At 40.7% G+C, this 16,148-nt stretch overlaps 1 protein-coding gene and 1 pseudogene across 1 annotated transcript; one reads left to right on the top strand and one right to left on the bottom strand.

Annotated features, from left to right (window-relative positions):
- Positions 1–364: 364 nt before the first annotated feature.
- On the bottom strand, positions 365–15,854 carry NUP43 (nucleoporin 43). The gene is made up of 8 exons (XM_036248371.1): positions 15,714–15,854; positions 15,284–15,406; positions 13,588–13,665; positions 11,237–11,417; positions 9,141–9,276; positions 7,892–8,043; positions 5,081–5,203; positions 365–801 (listed from the first exon to the last, which is right to left on the bottom strand). The coding sequence occupies exons 1-8, from the start codon at positions 15,831–15,833 to the stop codon at positions 572–574; spliced, it is 1,143 nt and encodes a 380-aa protein (XP_036104264.1). The 5' UTR covers positions 15,834–15,854; the 3' UTR covers positions 365–571.
- On the top strand, positions 14,055–14,608 carry LOC118621092 (annotated as a pseudogene).
- Positions 15,855–16,148: the final 294 nt, after the last annotated feature.

Here is a 16,148-nt window from a genome sequence, read left to right on the forward strand (position 1 = left end):
ACGACCAACCAGGGCCGGGGACAAACTGCAACTGAGGTACATGCCCTTAGCGGGAACCGAACCCGGGTCTCTCCGGACCGCAGGCGGACGCTCTAACCGCTGAGCCAAACCAGCCAGGGCGGAAAAAAAATTATTAAAGAAATAAAATGTAAAAGGATCGAAGAAAATATTTATAATAAAAAGAATAAAACATTAACACTGCCACATACTGTTGATAAAAAGCATAGGAACACATTGGTGATATGAGCCTCACAATATCAAAAATAAAGAGCAGCTTCCATGTGCTCTCCAGGAGAGTCTGTTTGAAGGCAGTGCATTCATCAACACAAGGATCCCTCTGATGTTCTTCCACAAGTCCACACTCTTTTGCCATCAGTCACCTATCAGATTTTGCAACTGTTAGGGGAATATCCAACTAACAAAATCCAAAACTGGGAACTGCCATTAACAATAGTTTACTGATGCTACCCCTGCAAATTTCACATTTTGCAATAATAAAAATTTGCACAGAAGTTGGAATTTGAAAGGCTAACTGTATGTTTTTATCTGAAATCTTATAATTATAGTATTTTCATGAAAAAAGTTGTCTAGTAACATAAATTGCTTCTGCATCGGTTCCACAAACAAGACAAGGACCTAAAACATCCAAACTGTTCACAGACAAAGTCCTGTTGGGAAGCAAGCTTGTGATCTCAATGCGGTCTTTTGCAGGATCAGTGCTGAGCCAGGAGCTTATAAGAGACTGGTGAACATTAGCCTGGTTACTAATGCTATGAGACAAAATAGTACTATTTCTTCCTCCTGAGAGAAAAAAAGGGGGGAGGGGAAAGAAACATTCAAGACTAATTTTATATTAGTGAACATCCAAAAGCCTACTGATACATATATATCTTAATAAGTTTTTATTGATTTTTTTAGAGAAAGGAAGGGAGAGAGAAACAATGATGTGAGAGAGAAACATCGATGGGCCCCCTACTGGGGATCGAGCCCAGGAATGTGCCCTGACAGGGAATCAGCTGGGATCTCTCAGTCCATGGGTCAATGCTCAATCCACTGAGCTACGCCAGCTAGGCTCTATTGATATTTTTAAAAGGCAATGACTTAAACTTGCTTAATTCTCAGAATACTAGGCTGATTGCTCCAGTACCACATATCACCATTTCTGACCAAAGGCTTACTCGGTGACACTAAATACTCAGATTTCCAGGGAATAATATGGATGTCAAACTTGATATTCAGGCAAAGCAGATTTACATTGACCCTGTCTTTCTGTTCATTCTTTAATGGAAAGTGTCAGACACACAGCCAAATGGTCAGAAGAAAAGTAGAATAAATAAGGAAAAAATAAAATATAGTCAACTTGCTTTAAATCTTTTTTTTTTTTTTTATCCTCACCGGAGGATATTTTTCCATTTTTTGTACAGATAGAGTGGGAGGGAGAGAGAGGAAGGGAGAGAGAGAGAGAGAAACATCGACGTGAAGGGACACATCGAGTGGCTGCCACCCGCACGACCAACCAGGGCCGGGGACAAACTGCAACCGAAGTACGTGCCCTTAGCGGAAACCGAACCCGGGTCTCTCCGGACCGCAGGCCGACGCTCTAACCGCTGAGCCAAACTGGCCAGGGCGCTTTAAATCTATTTTTACCCTTTATTTTAGGTAATTGTTCTTATAAGTAGAATTTTAGACTACCAGATTATAAACCTTTATCTCTAACAGTACTTTGTATTTAATATAGAAATGAGACAGAAGCAGTATATTTCAGTTTAAGCCATTATTTGAAGTATTCTTTCCACCTCAACTTTCTGCCGGATCAATAAAGACAGATTTAATTTATTTTAAAAAATGGCTGAGCCAAACCAGTGTAGCTCAGTGGTTGAGCGTTGACCCATGCACCAAGAGGTCGCCAGTTCATTTCCCGGTCAGGGCACACGCCCAGGATGTGGGCCCGATTCCCTGTGGGGGGCATGCAGGAGATGGCCAATTGATGTTGTTTCATCGATGTTTCTCTCTCTCACACTCTCCCTCCCCCTCTCTCTAAAAATTTATAAAGAAAAAATATATATATATGGCTGAGTAACTATGTGCCAGGCTCTGTGCTTAAGAGCTGGGAATCCAAGGCAAAGTGCCTGATGTCTTCAAGCTAAATGAAGAGTGAGGTTTAAATCTTGTTAATTCTTTTTTTTTGGTACATGGCCCTAGCCGCTAGGGCCCAGCGGAAATTGAACCCAGGACTCTCTGGTCTGCAGGCTGATACTCCAACTGCTGAGCCAAACCGGCCAGGGCCAAATCTTGTTAATTCTTGATAGCTCATCTCAACTTCCTTCTTTAAGCATTTGAAGGTGACAACAGTTCATCCTTCTCTCTCCCTTCTGGGAACCCTCAGCATTGTATGTACTACTCATTTTACTAGTTATACATTTCTTATGATTTAACTTTCCATGCTCTTTTCTCTATAACTATTTTTTAGTAAGTTACACATGCCCTGGCTGGTTGCTCAGTGGTTAGCGCACTGGCCCATGGACAATGACTCTCAGGTTCAATTCCGGCCAAGGGCTCACACCTCAGTTGTGGTTTGTGCCCTGCCCTGGTCAGGTCGTGTGAGAGGCAACCAGTCCATGTGTCCCTCTCACGTCAGTGTTTCTCTCTTTTCCTCTCTCTCCCTCTCTCCCACGCTATCTGAAGATAAAGAGAAAAATATCCTCAGGTGAAGATTAAAAAAAAAAGAAAAAAATTTCACCTTTTCACAGTGCCTTGCAATACTAGACATAGAATATAGTAAATGGTTTTATTTCTAGCCTAACAAAGGTTCTTCAAACAGTACAATTTCAAATGTTAGATAGTGGGGGCAGAGGAGGAAGTAAAAACCAAGTGCTTAGTTAATCCTTGGATGAAGTTATTAGTTGCTCCATAAATAAAGCTAGCATAAACATGCTACATGCTCTATTCAATCCATTCTTCTCCACACCTTTTTCTGGAGACGTTTCAGATTCCCCCTTGGTTTTTCATCTTTTACTGCTCCTATATTTTACATTACACTTGCATACTATGAAACTAACTTTATTAGAACCACTGTGATAAATCTCCTACCTGGTCTCCCTGCTTCCACTTTTATATCCCTCTCCCCATAGTCCATTTTCCATACAGTAGTCACAGTGATATTTTGGGAACATAAGTCAGATGATGACACTCCCCTACTCAAAATTTTCAGATGGCTTTCTATCACCCTTAAAATGAAATCTAAAGTCCTTATCATGGCCCAGCCGGTGTGGTTCAGTGGTTGAACTTCGACCCATGCACCAAGAGGTCGCTGGTTCGATTCCTGGTCAGGGCACATGCCCAGATTGTGGGCCCGATCCCCAGTGGGGGGCATGCAGGAGGCGGCTAGTCAATGTTCTCTTTCATTGATGTTTCTAACTTTCTCTCCCTCTCCCTTCCTCTCTCTCTAAAATCAATAAAGAAAAATAAATAAATGAAGTCCTCATCATGGTCCTTTCTCAGCTACCTCTCCTAATCCCCCACCACTCCCACATCCCGCTCACTGCAGCCATACTAGCCTTCTTGCTGTTTTCTGCCTGTCTCGGGTCCTTAGTATTTACTGTTTCCTTCTCCTGGAATGCTTTCATGTGACTCGTACTTCTGTCAGGTCTCTGCTCCTTATAGTAGAGCATCCCTTCCCCCTTAATTTTTTATCCTCTACTCTGCTTCACTCTTCTTCACAGTTAGCAGTGTGTTTGGCCCAGCTTTTTTCCTTTTTGCTCTTACTCCCCTTTCCCTGTTTTCATGCTCTACCATGTATTATAGGGGCAAACTCCATTTTCCAGGCTCCCTTGTCATCTGCTTCCAGGGGGCCCCTGCCAATGGGAGGTACTACTGTGGGTGATTGGAAGGTGAATAAGGGCACAAACTCCCGGTTTCTGGCAACAATACTGGCAGTAATTCCAACTCTGGCCAAGGTGACACGTTTTCTCCTGATCCAGAACCAACTCTGACAGCACTTCCAATGCTGCAGCAGCAGAGGTATTAAATCTTTTATTTCTAGGCTTTACTTTTTCTTTCTATTTGCTCTTCCCACTTCCCTCCGCTTCCCTTTTGTTCTTCTAAGCCCTTCTTTATTTTATTTTTTTATCCTCACCCGAGGACATTTTTGCCTTTACCTTCAGATAGAGCGGGAGGGAAAGAGGGAGGAAGAGAGAGAAAAACATCAACACGAGAGACACATTGACTGGATGCCATCCACACGACCCCAACCGGGGCCAGGGACAAACTACATCCGAGGTACGTGCCCTTAGCAGGAACTGAACCCAGGACTCTCTGGTCTGCTGGCCGATGCTTTAACTACTAAGCCAAACCGGCCAGGGCTCTTTTAAGCCCTTCTAACATGTGAAACCAATTCCATTTTAAATCTAGGATAGTTTCTGTTATTCTGACAGGACCTTTACTGAAACATTACCTATTTATTTACTGTTTGCTAAAATATTCGCTTTATGTGTGCAGAGAATTTTAGTTCTACTCACTGTTGTAAGCTCCAACACCTAGAATAATGCCTAGCACTATTTGAAAAAAATTTGCTGAATGAACAAATAAATGAATTTTGGAATAACAGACAAACTCAAAAACAGGAAGCTTAGAAAATGCCAAAAACAAAACAAAATACCCCTTGATTACAAGTGTATGGTTTTTGGCTGACCTTTACTTACCTCTGTCTTTAATCAGGAAACAAGGCCTTTTAGCCTGAGAAATCAGTACCATAATACATAAAAGATCAACTTTTGCCTTGCCACACACCCATGGTAATATAATATATAAGAGTTGTTAATGCCTATCCTATGACATGAGGGCTCAGGACAATGAACTCACAAACAAAATCCCCAGTTATCCAAAGTCAACCAGCTTATAGCATCTCCAGTCAACAGCAATATAGCAGTAAGTAGCTGGCAGAGTTCAACCTCTAAAATACTAGAATTTATCCTGTGGCAGGAGAATGGCAACATTTAATGTGAAAAATCGGAGAATTTCTAATCTGGTATTTAAAAGTATAATAAAATTACACACGAGAATCTTCATTGAAACTTTTTACCCTGGTGAAAGAGTGATGATTTTTCAGACACATCTGTGGAGGCATCCCAATGCCACAGGGATCCATCTTCGGAACAGGTAAATAGATGATCTGGGTTGGATGGGTGAAAGTGAACTTCCCACACTAAAAGAAAAGAACCAAGATGCTTATGCTGTGCTGATTAGTTGAATGAGCATTAAAGCCCTATCTCTAGGCATCATGTTTCATTAACTTCCATCACACACCTTCAAACCCCAAATCTGTGATAAAAATCAAAAGCTTCAGAATTGAACCATACCATAACTCTCCAAAAGGCTATAACATGTAGATAGGATAAAAAAGCCAAGTAAATCTACATGTGTATTACGCCAGCAAAAGAATCAAAATAAATGCTAATCATTTGACTTATTACATTTTTTTAATGTAAAAGTATGGCAATAGGATAATTCTGAAAAAAATTTTTAAATTGGGCCCTGGCCGGTTTTGCTCAGCGGTAGAGCGTTGGCCTGCAGTCCAGAGAGACCCAGGTTCGGTTCCCGCTAAAGGAACGTACCTCGGTTACAGTTTGTTTCCAGCTCTGGTTGGGTTGTACAGGTGGCAACCACTCGATGTGTCCCTTTCACGTCGATGTCCCTCTCTCTCTCTCCCCCTCCCTCCCCACTCTATCTGAACAAAAAAATGGAAAAAGGTCCTCGGGTGAGGATAAAAAAAGAAAAAAAATTTTTTAATTGGTTTAAGTTCTCATTTTCAATTAACATATGCAGGTTATGTTATTGGAAAGACTGAGAGAGAAGACCATAAAAGTAATATACAAGTGAAATTCTAAGAGGCTGAGTCCAATTTGACTCATGCCTGGACTCTGGATACTTCTGTTCTGTATCACAGAAATAGCAACTAGCTTCTACCAAACCAAAAACCTAGAAATGCTGCAAGAATCTAGGGTCTGTTTGAGATGGAGGGCTTTTAAAAAACCAATTTGAAATTGAGGACTCCTCAAGCTCTAAACTTTAAGGGACCGTTGTGTGCCAAAAGACATCTGGGAGCCAGTGAGTGGCCAGGGTGCCTTAGGAAGTTCTCTGCAGCATGCAGATAAAACAGGTCTGTGAACAAGGGTTCTGTGATTCTGGGTTAGGTGATCTTAAAGAGGCAGCATAGAAAGTGCCTGAGGTGTAACAAAAAGTACAAGGCACATGTTTGCAAGCTGGCAATTTTCATTCTGACAGTTACAATTAAATATCATGTCACAAAACACAAAAAGGTCACCTTCTTTAGCAGAAAAGGAATGTGTTTTGGGTGAGTACCTGTATAAAGTGCATTCACACTGTTTCATCAAAACAAAGCGAAACAAAACAACCTGTAGAGCCACAAGCTAATGCCCAAATCTAGATTCTTAAGTATTTATTTATTTTCAAATTAGAATATAAACCTCTATAAAACACCTTATTTCATTTCTAGAAAAGAGCCCGGATGAATTCAAAGTAATACATTACAATCCACCACATGTTTGTGTTTACTACAATAATACAGGCTGATAGTAAAAAGGGACTGGTAAGAAGAGATATAAAATTTGTAATTCTACTACCACTGGGTTAGCCAACATCAGACCCTATGAGGGCACACCCTATTCCTTTTTATTCATTTTTTTCTGGACATAGCTATAAAAGAGAGAGGGAAAAAAATGTTCTATCCTTATATTTACTTTATCTTAAATATAATCTTATAAGTCATTTATCTTTCCAAGGTAATAATGTGAAACTTATTAAACAGAAGTTACAATACTGGTAATAATGTTTGCTCTTCTGTACTTTTATTCACGCATTAAAAGAAACTTCTCTCAAGTCAGAATTTTAAACCATAATCCATTCATGATATCGAAGACAAATAATGGTCATATGAAAATTTCTGTCCAGCCAAAAATTCCCCACCAATATCAGAAGACAAACCAACAGACAGACAAAAACCAATACAGTCGTCCCTCGTTTATCGCGGTTAATCAGTTCCAGACTCTAGCGGTTTCACCTGGTGTTGAAGGATTCCTGGGGTGCTCGAATACATAGGCCTACAGTCCAAATGTACAGTAATTTTAATTTTAATTGTAATATAGGGGTGCATAATTGACTCAGACAACCGAGTGCACACTGTATCATTTTCACTGTCTTGATCAACTTTTTAATGAATATATTTGAAAAACCACAAGAATGAAGTCGAAGCACGAAGTGGCGAGGAATGACTGTATCTACTGTTCCTGTAAAATAAAGAAAGACAAGCCCTGGCCTGGAGGCTCAGTTGGTTGGAGCGTAGTCCCATACACCAAGAAAGATTGTGGGTCTGATCCCTGCTCAGGACGTGTGCAGAAGGCAACCAATCTATGTTTCTCTCTCACATCGATGTTTGTTTCTCTTTCTTTCTCTCTCTCTCTGTTTGAAAATCAATAAACAGCCCTTGCTGGTTTGGCTCAGTGGTTAGAGTGTCGGCCCATAGACCAAAGAGTCACAGGTTCGATTCCAGCCGAGGGCACATACCTCGGTTGCAGTTCATCCCTGGCCCTGGTCAGGGTCATGCGGGAGGCAACCAATCGATGTGTCTCTCTCACATAGATGTTCCACACCCCCCACTCTCTAAAGATAAACGGGAAAAATATCCTCAAATGAGGATTAAAAAAAAAAAGAACTTAAATGTCAAATAAAAAGGGATAAGTTAATTATTATAAATTTATACAATTCAGCCAAAAGCTATGATGCAAACCAATCCACATGTACCGTTATGGAGAGCTGCTTATAATATATCATATAACTCACTGAACAGAAACTCATCTATTTCCATAACACTTACTTTCAGCTTCATGAGCCTTCAGCAGAGACACAGGCATAGTACCTTGTCTAACATCCCAAATACTCAACATTCCATCCTGGCCACCAGTAGCCACAACATGCTGCTGGTTGGGATGTCTATCAACACAGTGCAGTGGCACTCGGTCACCAGTCCTTTTATGGGAGAAACAATAACAAACATGTTGTAAAGTATACTTTATCTTTGCATAATCTATGAAACAGGTTTTATTCTAGTAACTAAATTATATCTTTGTGGCTAGAGCTGCTGGATAAATTTAAATCATGTCCAAAAATTGACTATATTAAATATACTTCTAAATATTAGAATTTGGGAAGGGAAGGTGTTAGGGCCAAAGTTATTCATTTTCTCTTCAATTTGCAAGGCATAGGAAGCAAGATAATCTGATGGTATGATGTGTAAAACACATTTTCATTTCTTGGCTTTTAAAAACATGATATACTGCCCGCCAGAGTGACTCAGTTGGCTGAGCATTGTCCCGTGCACCAAAAGGCTTTCGGTTTGATACCTATTAGGACACATATCTGAGTTGCAAGTTTGATCCCTAATCGGGGAGCATACAGAAGGAAACTGATCAATATCTCTCTCACATTTCTCTCTCTAAAAATCAATACAAAACATATCCTTGGGTAAAGAATAAAGAAAAAAAATCTTGGATTTTATTTTTCTCCCACTCATAGTATAGCTAGAGTGTATTATACTCACTATAATAGAATCATTTGATGAGCAAAAATAAGTTCCCCATTAAATAATACAAACTTCAGAGATAAAAGCTCTGAATTAAGACAGCACATACTTACTAAATGCAGGCTGGTAGTAGCAAACCATCAAATTATACTTGCTTTACCAAACTTAAATAGAAATTATTTTCTTAGAATGCAATTAAAATACAATATGGTTTAAAGTCAATTGCTATAATTAAACAAATTAATTTTGCATTACACTACTAAAATTACAAATCAAAACATACAGTTTGCCCTGGCTAATTTGGCTCAGCAGTTAGTGTCAGCCTTCGGACTAGACTCTTGGGTTCAACTCCCAGTCAAGGGCACGTACCTGGGTGGCAGGTTCGATCCCAGCCCCAGGCGTGGTCGTGCCAGAGGCAGCCAATCTATGTGTCTCTCTCACATCTATGTTCTCCTCTCTCTCTCTCACCACCTCCCTCTCTCCACTGTATCTAAAAATCAATGGAAAAATATCTTCAGGTGAGGATTAACAACAAAAAACTTACAGTGAAAATATCTGAGAGGGCTCATTTCCTTGTTGTCTGAAATCCCATATTTTCAACTGTCCAATTGAATTTACTGTAAGAATCTCAGGAGTTCGAAGGAAAGTTACAGCATGGAGTGTACTGCTATCAGCATTGTCTACAAATTAAGAAAACAGTAGTGTGTGTTAATGGGTCCATCCCCCTGTGCCATAAAAATCTTAATTCATGTTCTTTATATTCTGATTCTTATTTTAAAAATGCATTATTTTTAATTGAAATATTACAGGTGAAATTTTAAATAGGTCACAGTTTAATGTCTATTAAAAATATACAGCCCTGGCCCTGGCCGTTTTGGCTCAGCGGTTAGAGCGTAGGCCTGCGGTCTAGAGAGACCGGGGTTCAGTTCCTGCTAAGGGCACGTACCTCGGTTGCAGTTTGTCCCTGGCCCAGGTTGGGTTGTGTTTGTGGCAACCACTTGATGTGTCTCTTTCATGTCGATGTTTCTCTCTCTCTCTCTCTCTCTCTCTCTCTCTCTCTCTCTCCCCCTCTATCTGAACAAAATATCAAAAAACGTCCTCGGCCCTGGCCGGTTTGGTTCAGCGGTTAGAGCGTCGGTCTGCGGTCCCGAGAGACCCGGGTTCGGTTCCCGCTAAGGGCGCGTACCTCGGTTGCAGTTTGTCCCCAGCCCTGGTCGGTTGTGCGGGTGGCAGCCACTCGATGTGTTCCTTTCACATCGATGTTTCTCTCTCTCTCTCTGTTCCTCTCTCCCTCCCACTCTACCTGAACAAAAAATGGAAAAATGTCCTCAAGTGAGGATAAAAAAAAAAAAAATACAGCCCTGGCCGGTTTGGCTCAGCAGTTGGGAGCATTGGCCTGTGGACCCATGAGTCCTGGGTTTGGTTCCCGCTAGGGGCACATACCAAAAAAAAAAAAAAAAAAAAAAAAATTATATATATATATACACATACACACATACACACACACACACACACACACACACAAAATACACACGTTAAAATGAACTCTCCTTTGATAGGTAACTATCACAGGACACCTAAACTATTTTCCAAGGATAGGCTGAGTTTTCACATATGTATTTCTGTTTCCACTTATAATTATTATTCTCCATTTCTGGGACAGCTGCTCAAGCTCCTTCTACATGCAGATTTATTTCTGATTAGTGCTTAACCCAGAACCTCCATTTATTCTATTGGGTCAAAACCCATTGCTTCCTACAGAGCTCATTCTGATGTATTATTCTGCTGACTCATCTCAAATATATTCAACTTTATTCTCAGACTCTCTCCTCTATGAAAACCTTCCTGATTGTTATAATGGCCCTTTCCTTCTTCATAAGTGTTTAAGCTTAGACCACATAAGTTAGCATATAATTATAGACTTTTGTCACCTTCCTCCAAACTGCCACCAGGCAATGGTCCTTAAACAAGTGATGCCACTCAGAACTAAAAATCATAATTCATGAGCTCAATCCATAGAGGTTCTGATTCAGGTCTAGTTTGGTGAACTATTAAAAATCTCCTCAGGCAAGTCTTTGTGAAACACAGTAGAGAATTACACTAGAATAATCCTTTTAAAGCACGACATGGAGCATATCACCCACTTACTCAAAAATTTTCCCCAGCTCCTTAGTTGTCCACCCAACAAAATGTAACCTCAATGGCTGTGCATTAGACTTTTCATAACCTGCCCCCAATTTAGCTTCCTTGCTTCATCTCTCACCTCTTCTATATAAATATCTAAAATCAGGTCAAATTACATTTTCGGTTACTCTCTAAATGGCTTTATCCTGCCTCCACACTATTCTCTTTGTCGGGTGTGCCATCTTTTAGCTATTTATGATCTAGAACCTTGATTAAATTAATTGCCACCTGCCCTTCAATTCTTTATCCAATAACCCACTCCAGCCAAATAAACAATTTTTCTCTCCTTTGCAGTCACTCAGTCATACATGACTTATCAACATATTGTCTTAATAAAGGGATTCTGCTTTGTGTATTTCTCTATTCCTCAAACACCTAGCACTGTATCTACTTAGTACAAGGTAGGTACTCATTTCCTATGTGAAGAACCAAAATATATATATAGATTTTTCTTACCTATAGTTCTCACAGCTTCCTTGTGATCAACTCTGAAGAGATTTATTCGACCATCTTCTCCAACTGTGACAATCTCTGGGCTGCTGCACACAACGCCTGTGCACGGTGCACTGCTATAGGAAGAACTGCCAGGACCCGTGTGGTGGTGAGCTGTGGTCCACTGCTGGCTGGCTGACAGAGTCTAGGGGTCAGGAATGAGGATATAACTAATCAACGCAGAGTTCTAAAAAACTAGCACTTTTCCCCAACTAAAGTTTTATTATTTTTAAAATTTTTTTCTTTATTAATTTATTTTTTTTAGAGAGAAAGTGGAAGGGAGGGAGAGACAGAACATTGATGAGAGAGAACATTGATTGGCTGCCTCCTGCATGCCCCCCACTGGGGTTTTGGCCCACAACCTGGGCATGTGCCCTGACCAGGAATCGAACTGGCGACCTGTTGGTGCATGGGTCAACGCTCAACCACTGAGCCACACCGGCCGGGCGTGTTTTAAAACTGTCTCACGCCCTTCTAGGAAAAGAATAATTCTATACTTTTTCCTTTGTATTTCCAAATACAAAAGTCTAGATCCTAATCAAAGATCTGTATATACTGGATTAGATTCTAAAGGAATATTGTTCAAAAATATCCCAGACTTATCTCAAACTAAAGAAATGGTTTTGAGGTATCAGGTAGTTGTGTGTTCAAAATCAACTTTAAATTCTTCAGGGAATTAGTCTACATCTAAGAAATAAATCACAATAGCACTTTCTAAATGACTCCATGAAGAACAACAATTAAGATTTTGGTCTTAGCCTGGCTGGTGTGGCTCAGTGGATTGTGCGTTGTCCCATGGACTGAGAGGTCCTGGTTCAATTCCCAGTCAGGGCACATGCCTGGGTTGCAGGCTCGATTTCCAGTAGGAGGAGTACATTGATCAATGTTTCTATCTCTCTCCCCCTTCCTCGCGCTCTAAAAAAAATCAATAAAAATATATTTAAAAATAAGTAAGTAAATATATAAAAAGATCTTGGTCTTATATTTACTAGGCATGCTTATAAGCAAGGTGACCTTTAGAAAAAAAAATTTTTTTAAATCTTCACCTGAGGATATTTTCCCACTGATTTTTAGACAGAGTGGAAGGAAAAAAGGGAGGGGGGGGGAGAGGAAGAAAGGGGGTGGGAGAGAGAGAGAAAGAGAGAGAGAGAGAGAAACAACGATGTAAGAGAGACACAATTATTGGTTGCCTCCCACACAACCCATAGACGGGAGATAGACCCTGCAACCCAGGTATGTAACCTTGACTGGAATTGAACTCATGACCCTTTGGTCCACGGGCTGATGCTTTAACTGCTGAGCCATACTGGCCAGGGCAAGGGGACCTTTATTAAATCCAAAATCTAAATAAGCACTCTCTTCCATCAACTTAAAACTGCTACTACCAGTGGGGCTATTGTAAAGGATTGCCCTCACCACTATGCAGTGAAGGTTAGCAGTCTTGGGCTTTAGCACATAAGAAAGGCATTGAAAAAATGTCAATGCGGATGGGAGGAGACTTCACTGACTTGGGGTGGTGAACATACAATACAATGTACAAATGATGTATTGTAGAATTGTACCCCTAAAACCCACATAATCTTATTAACCAATGTCATCCCAATAAATTCATTTCTAAAAAACGAAAAAATGTCAAGTCTTCAGAGTATCCTCTCTTCTAAATAAAACCGAGGTTCTAGCCACAAAAGCAAGGTAGACGTTCCTGTTCTCTCTCATGATACCTGAAACTAGAAGGTGCTTTTTCTTCAAAGAGCAGAATAAGAACTTACAAGAGAGAATTACAGAAAAATTACTTGCCAGAATACTATGTTAGGTCTAAACTAACAGAATTTAAGAGATATCCCAATTTCAATAAAAGTTTACGTAAACACAGTTTTAGAATTAATCTACTAAAAGATGGGTAATATAACAATATTTTTCTCCTCCATGTTTTGAGACTATAAGATTTTATTATTTGTGTTACTATTAAGTACAGTATTCTTTAAGCCTACCTAAAAATAATTAAAATATGCCCTGGCCAGTTTGGCTCAGCGGTTAAGGGGTTGGCCTGTGGTCCAGAGAGACCCGTGTTTGGTTCTCGCTAAGGGCACATACCTCGGTTGCAGTTTGTCCCCGGCCCTGGTTGGCTCGTGTGGGAGGCAGCCACTCGATGTGTCCCTTTCACGTCGATGCTTCTCTTTCTCTCTCTCTGTCTCTTCCTCTCTCTCCCTCCCACTTTATCTGAACAAAAAATGAAAAAATGTCCTCGGATGAGGATAAAAAAAAAATAATAATAATTAAAATACAAATTCAGTTTTCAAACAAAATTTCTTTACCTGGTTATTTGGATGGTGAAGGAAAATCGTTACGCATCCTGTTGATGAAGCAGCTACAATTCTTTCCTGGTCAAAAAACTAAGTAGAAAACTTCTGTTTATTATAGATTCAGAAATATCAGTAGGGGGGAAGCACATCTGTTTAAATTAATTAGCAGTAATAAAAATATTTAAATGCAAAGAGCTTATAAATGCTAAGCAAATAAAATGTGATGATAGATTTGAAGTCAAAACTCCTATTGAAATAAGTGTTTTTGTGAATAACTATTTTTTTCCCCTAAAGTAATTCAACTATAATGGATTTAATTAATTTTGCACCACTACTATAAAGCTTTAGAAAAGTATCATTCCCACAGTTAGGCGACTTTCTATAGAAGAAAATGCAGAGACTTTCAAGTCACACAGACCAGGATTTAAAAATGTAATTCCGCTTTTTCCCCCGAAAGCAGCCAGAGGTTACCTTTGAAAATGGTTCGCTATTCACTTAACCCAGAAAACCCACAAAATCATGCAAGTCAAGAGGTTCAAATCTTCGTGTTCACTTTAAGAACAATCGGGAAACTGCCCAGGCCATCAAAGGTATGCATATTCAAAAAGCCACCAAGTATCTGAAGGATGTCACTTTACAGAAGCAATGTGTGCCTTTCCGTTGTTACAATGGTGCAGTTGGTAGGTGTGCCCAGGCAAAACAGTGGGGCTGGACACAGGGTCGGTGGCCCAAAAAGAGTGTTGAGTTTTTGCTGCACATGCTTAAAGATGCAGAGAGCAATGCTGAACTTCAGGGTTTAGATGTAGATTCTCTAGTTATTGAGCACATCCAGGTAAACAAAGCTCCCAAGATGCGCTGTAAAACTTACAGAGCTCATGGGTGGATTAACCCATACATGAACTCTCCCTGACACATTGAGATGATCCTCACTGAGAAAGAGCAGATTGTTCCTAAATCAGAAGAGGAGCTTGCATAGAAGAAAAAGATATCCCAGAAGAAACTGAAGAAACAAAAACTTATGGTCCGGGAGTAAATTCAGCATAAAATAAAGACTAATAAAAAAAAGATGTAATTCCACCCTGGCCGGTTTTGCTCAGTGGTTAGAGCGTTGGCCTGCAGTCCAGAGAGACTCAGGTTCGGTTCCCGCTAAGGGCGTGTACCTCGCCTGCAGTTTGTCCCTAGCCTTGGTTGGTCGTGTGGGAGGCAGCCACTCGATGTGTCCCTTTCACATCGATGTTTCTCTCTCTCTCTCTCCCTCCCTCCCACTCTATCTGAACAAAAAATGGAAAAATGTCCTCAGGTGAGGATAAAAAATAAAAATGTAATTCCATCCCACCATTTACTCGTGGCTTTGAGACCTTAGCCAAGTTAAACTGTCTAAACCTAGGTAAACTTTTACTAGGGCCAAAAGATCTTAGTGCCAGTTTTCTCACTGATAAAACTGAGACAACAATAATTCACAAGCATGTAATGATAATTAAGTCAACTTATGCAAAGTTCCCAAAACAGTGCTTGGCACACATTAGTCAGCCAATTAATAGTATTTTGGTTTTTTTTAAACAACTAAGATTACATCCGTATCCCCTGCCCCAGCCCTGATTCTGTTATATGTTTGAAAACCATAACCTGTAGGAACTCAGTTTCCTGTAAACCCGGGGTGAGTCTAGACAAACTTTAAGGTCCTTTTTTGGATATGACACAGACTTACTTGTAAATCCATAACATCACCATAGTGCCGGGTACCGCACAGTAACTGATGGTCTCCTTCAAACCCTCCATCAGAGTCCAGGTTCCCTAAATCTCCAATAGACCACAGTGAAATATAATTTTCCTATAAAACACAAAGTTTTATCTTGAGATGAAATGTACGTTAAACTCTGGAAAATAAAAATGTGTGTTGCCTTTAAGCAACCTTGCTTTAAAAGCATCTCAGAATAATGGTGCTAGTATGGGGACAGTTTGAACACAACGAGATTCCAGGCTCAGGAACACCATCGATGGCTCAGAGATATAGGGCTCGGGGGACGAAAAAAAGCGACAGGCTCTAGAACGCGAGAGATTCGCGCGCGGGGCCTGGGGGCGCGGTTCTGGGAGGCAGCGAGGAGGCAGGGACTCCCCGGCCTGGGAGTGGGGGGTACCTCATTGTCCCAGGAGCCTGTAGCGAAGGTCTCCGCGGTCTGCAAACTCCCGGAAGGTACCGGTCGCCAGCGGGTTTTGCTGATTTTCTGAGACACAAACTTAGCATAAATTTCCTCCATGCCGAAATCAACCGCGGGAAATACTGCAAGAAGCACAGCGCGCGCCTCTCAGTCCCGCCTCTTCCCGCGGAGCCCTTATTGGACGGACCTCAGGAGGCCGACGGTGGCTGCGGAGAGCCAATTCGATTGCGCCCCTGTGCGGGTACCACCAGCCCTAAGTGGAGGAAGTTGAGATGCCCTTCCTCTCCAAAGAGTTTATGAGCAGAGGCAACAGTATACAGGTCCTTGTACCGTAAGATCTGCTCTTGATTTGCAAAATCAGAATAGTCACATTGGCACAATGCATTTGTGCAATATAAACAAATTTAAGAGCAA

Source organism: Molossus molossus, unplaced genomic scaffold (genome assembly GCF_014108415.1).
Source record: "Molossus molossus isolate mMolMol1 unplaced genomic scaffold, mMolMol1.p scaffold_m16_p_8, whole genome shotgun sequence".
Taxonomy (NCBI): domain Eukaryota; kingdom Metazoa; phylum Chordata; class Mammalia; order Chiroptera; family Molossidae; genus Molossus; species Molossus molossus.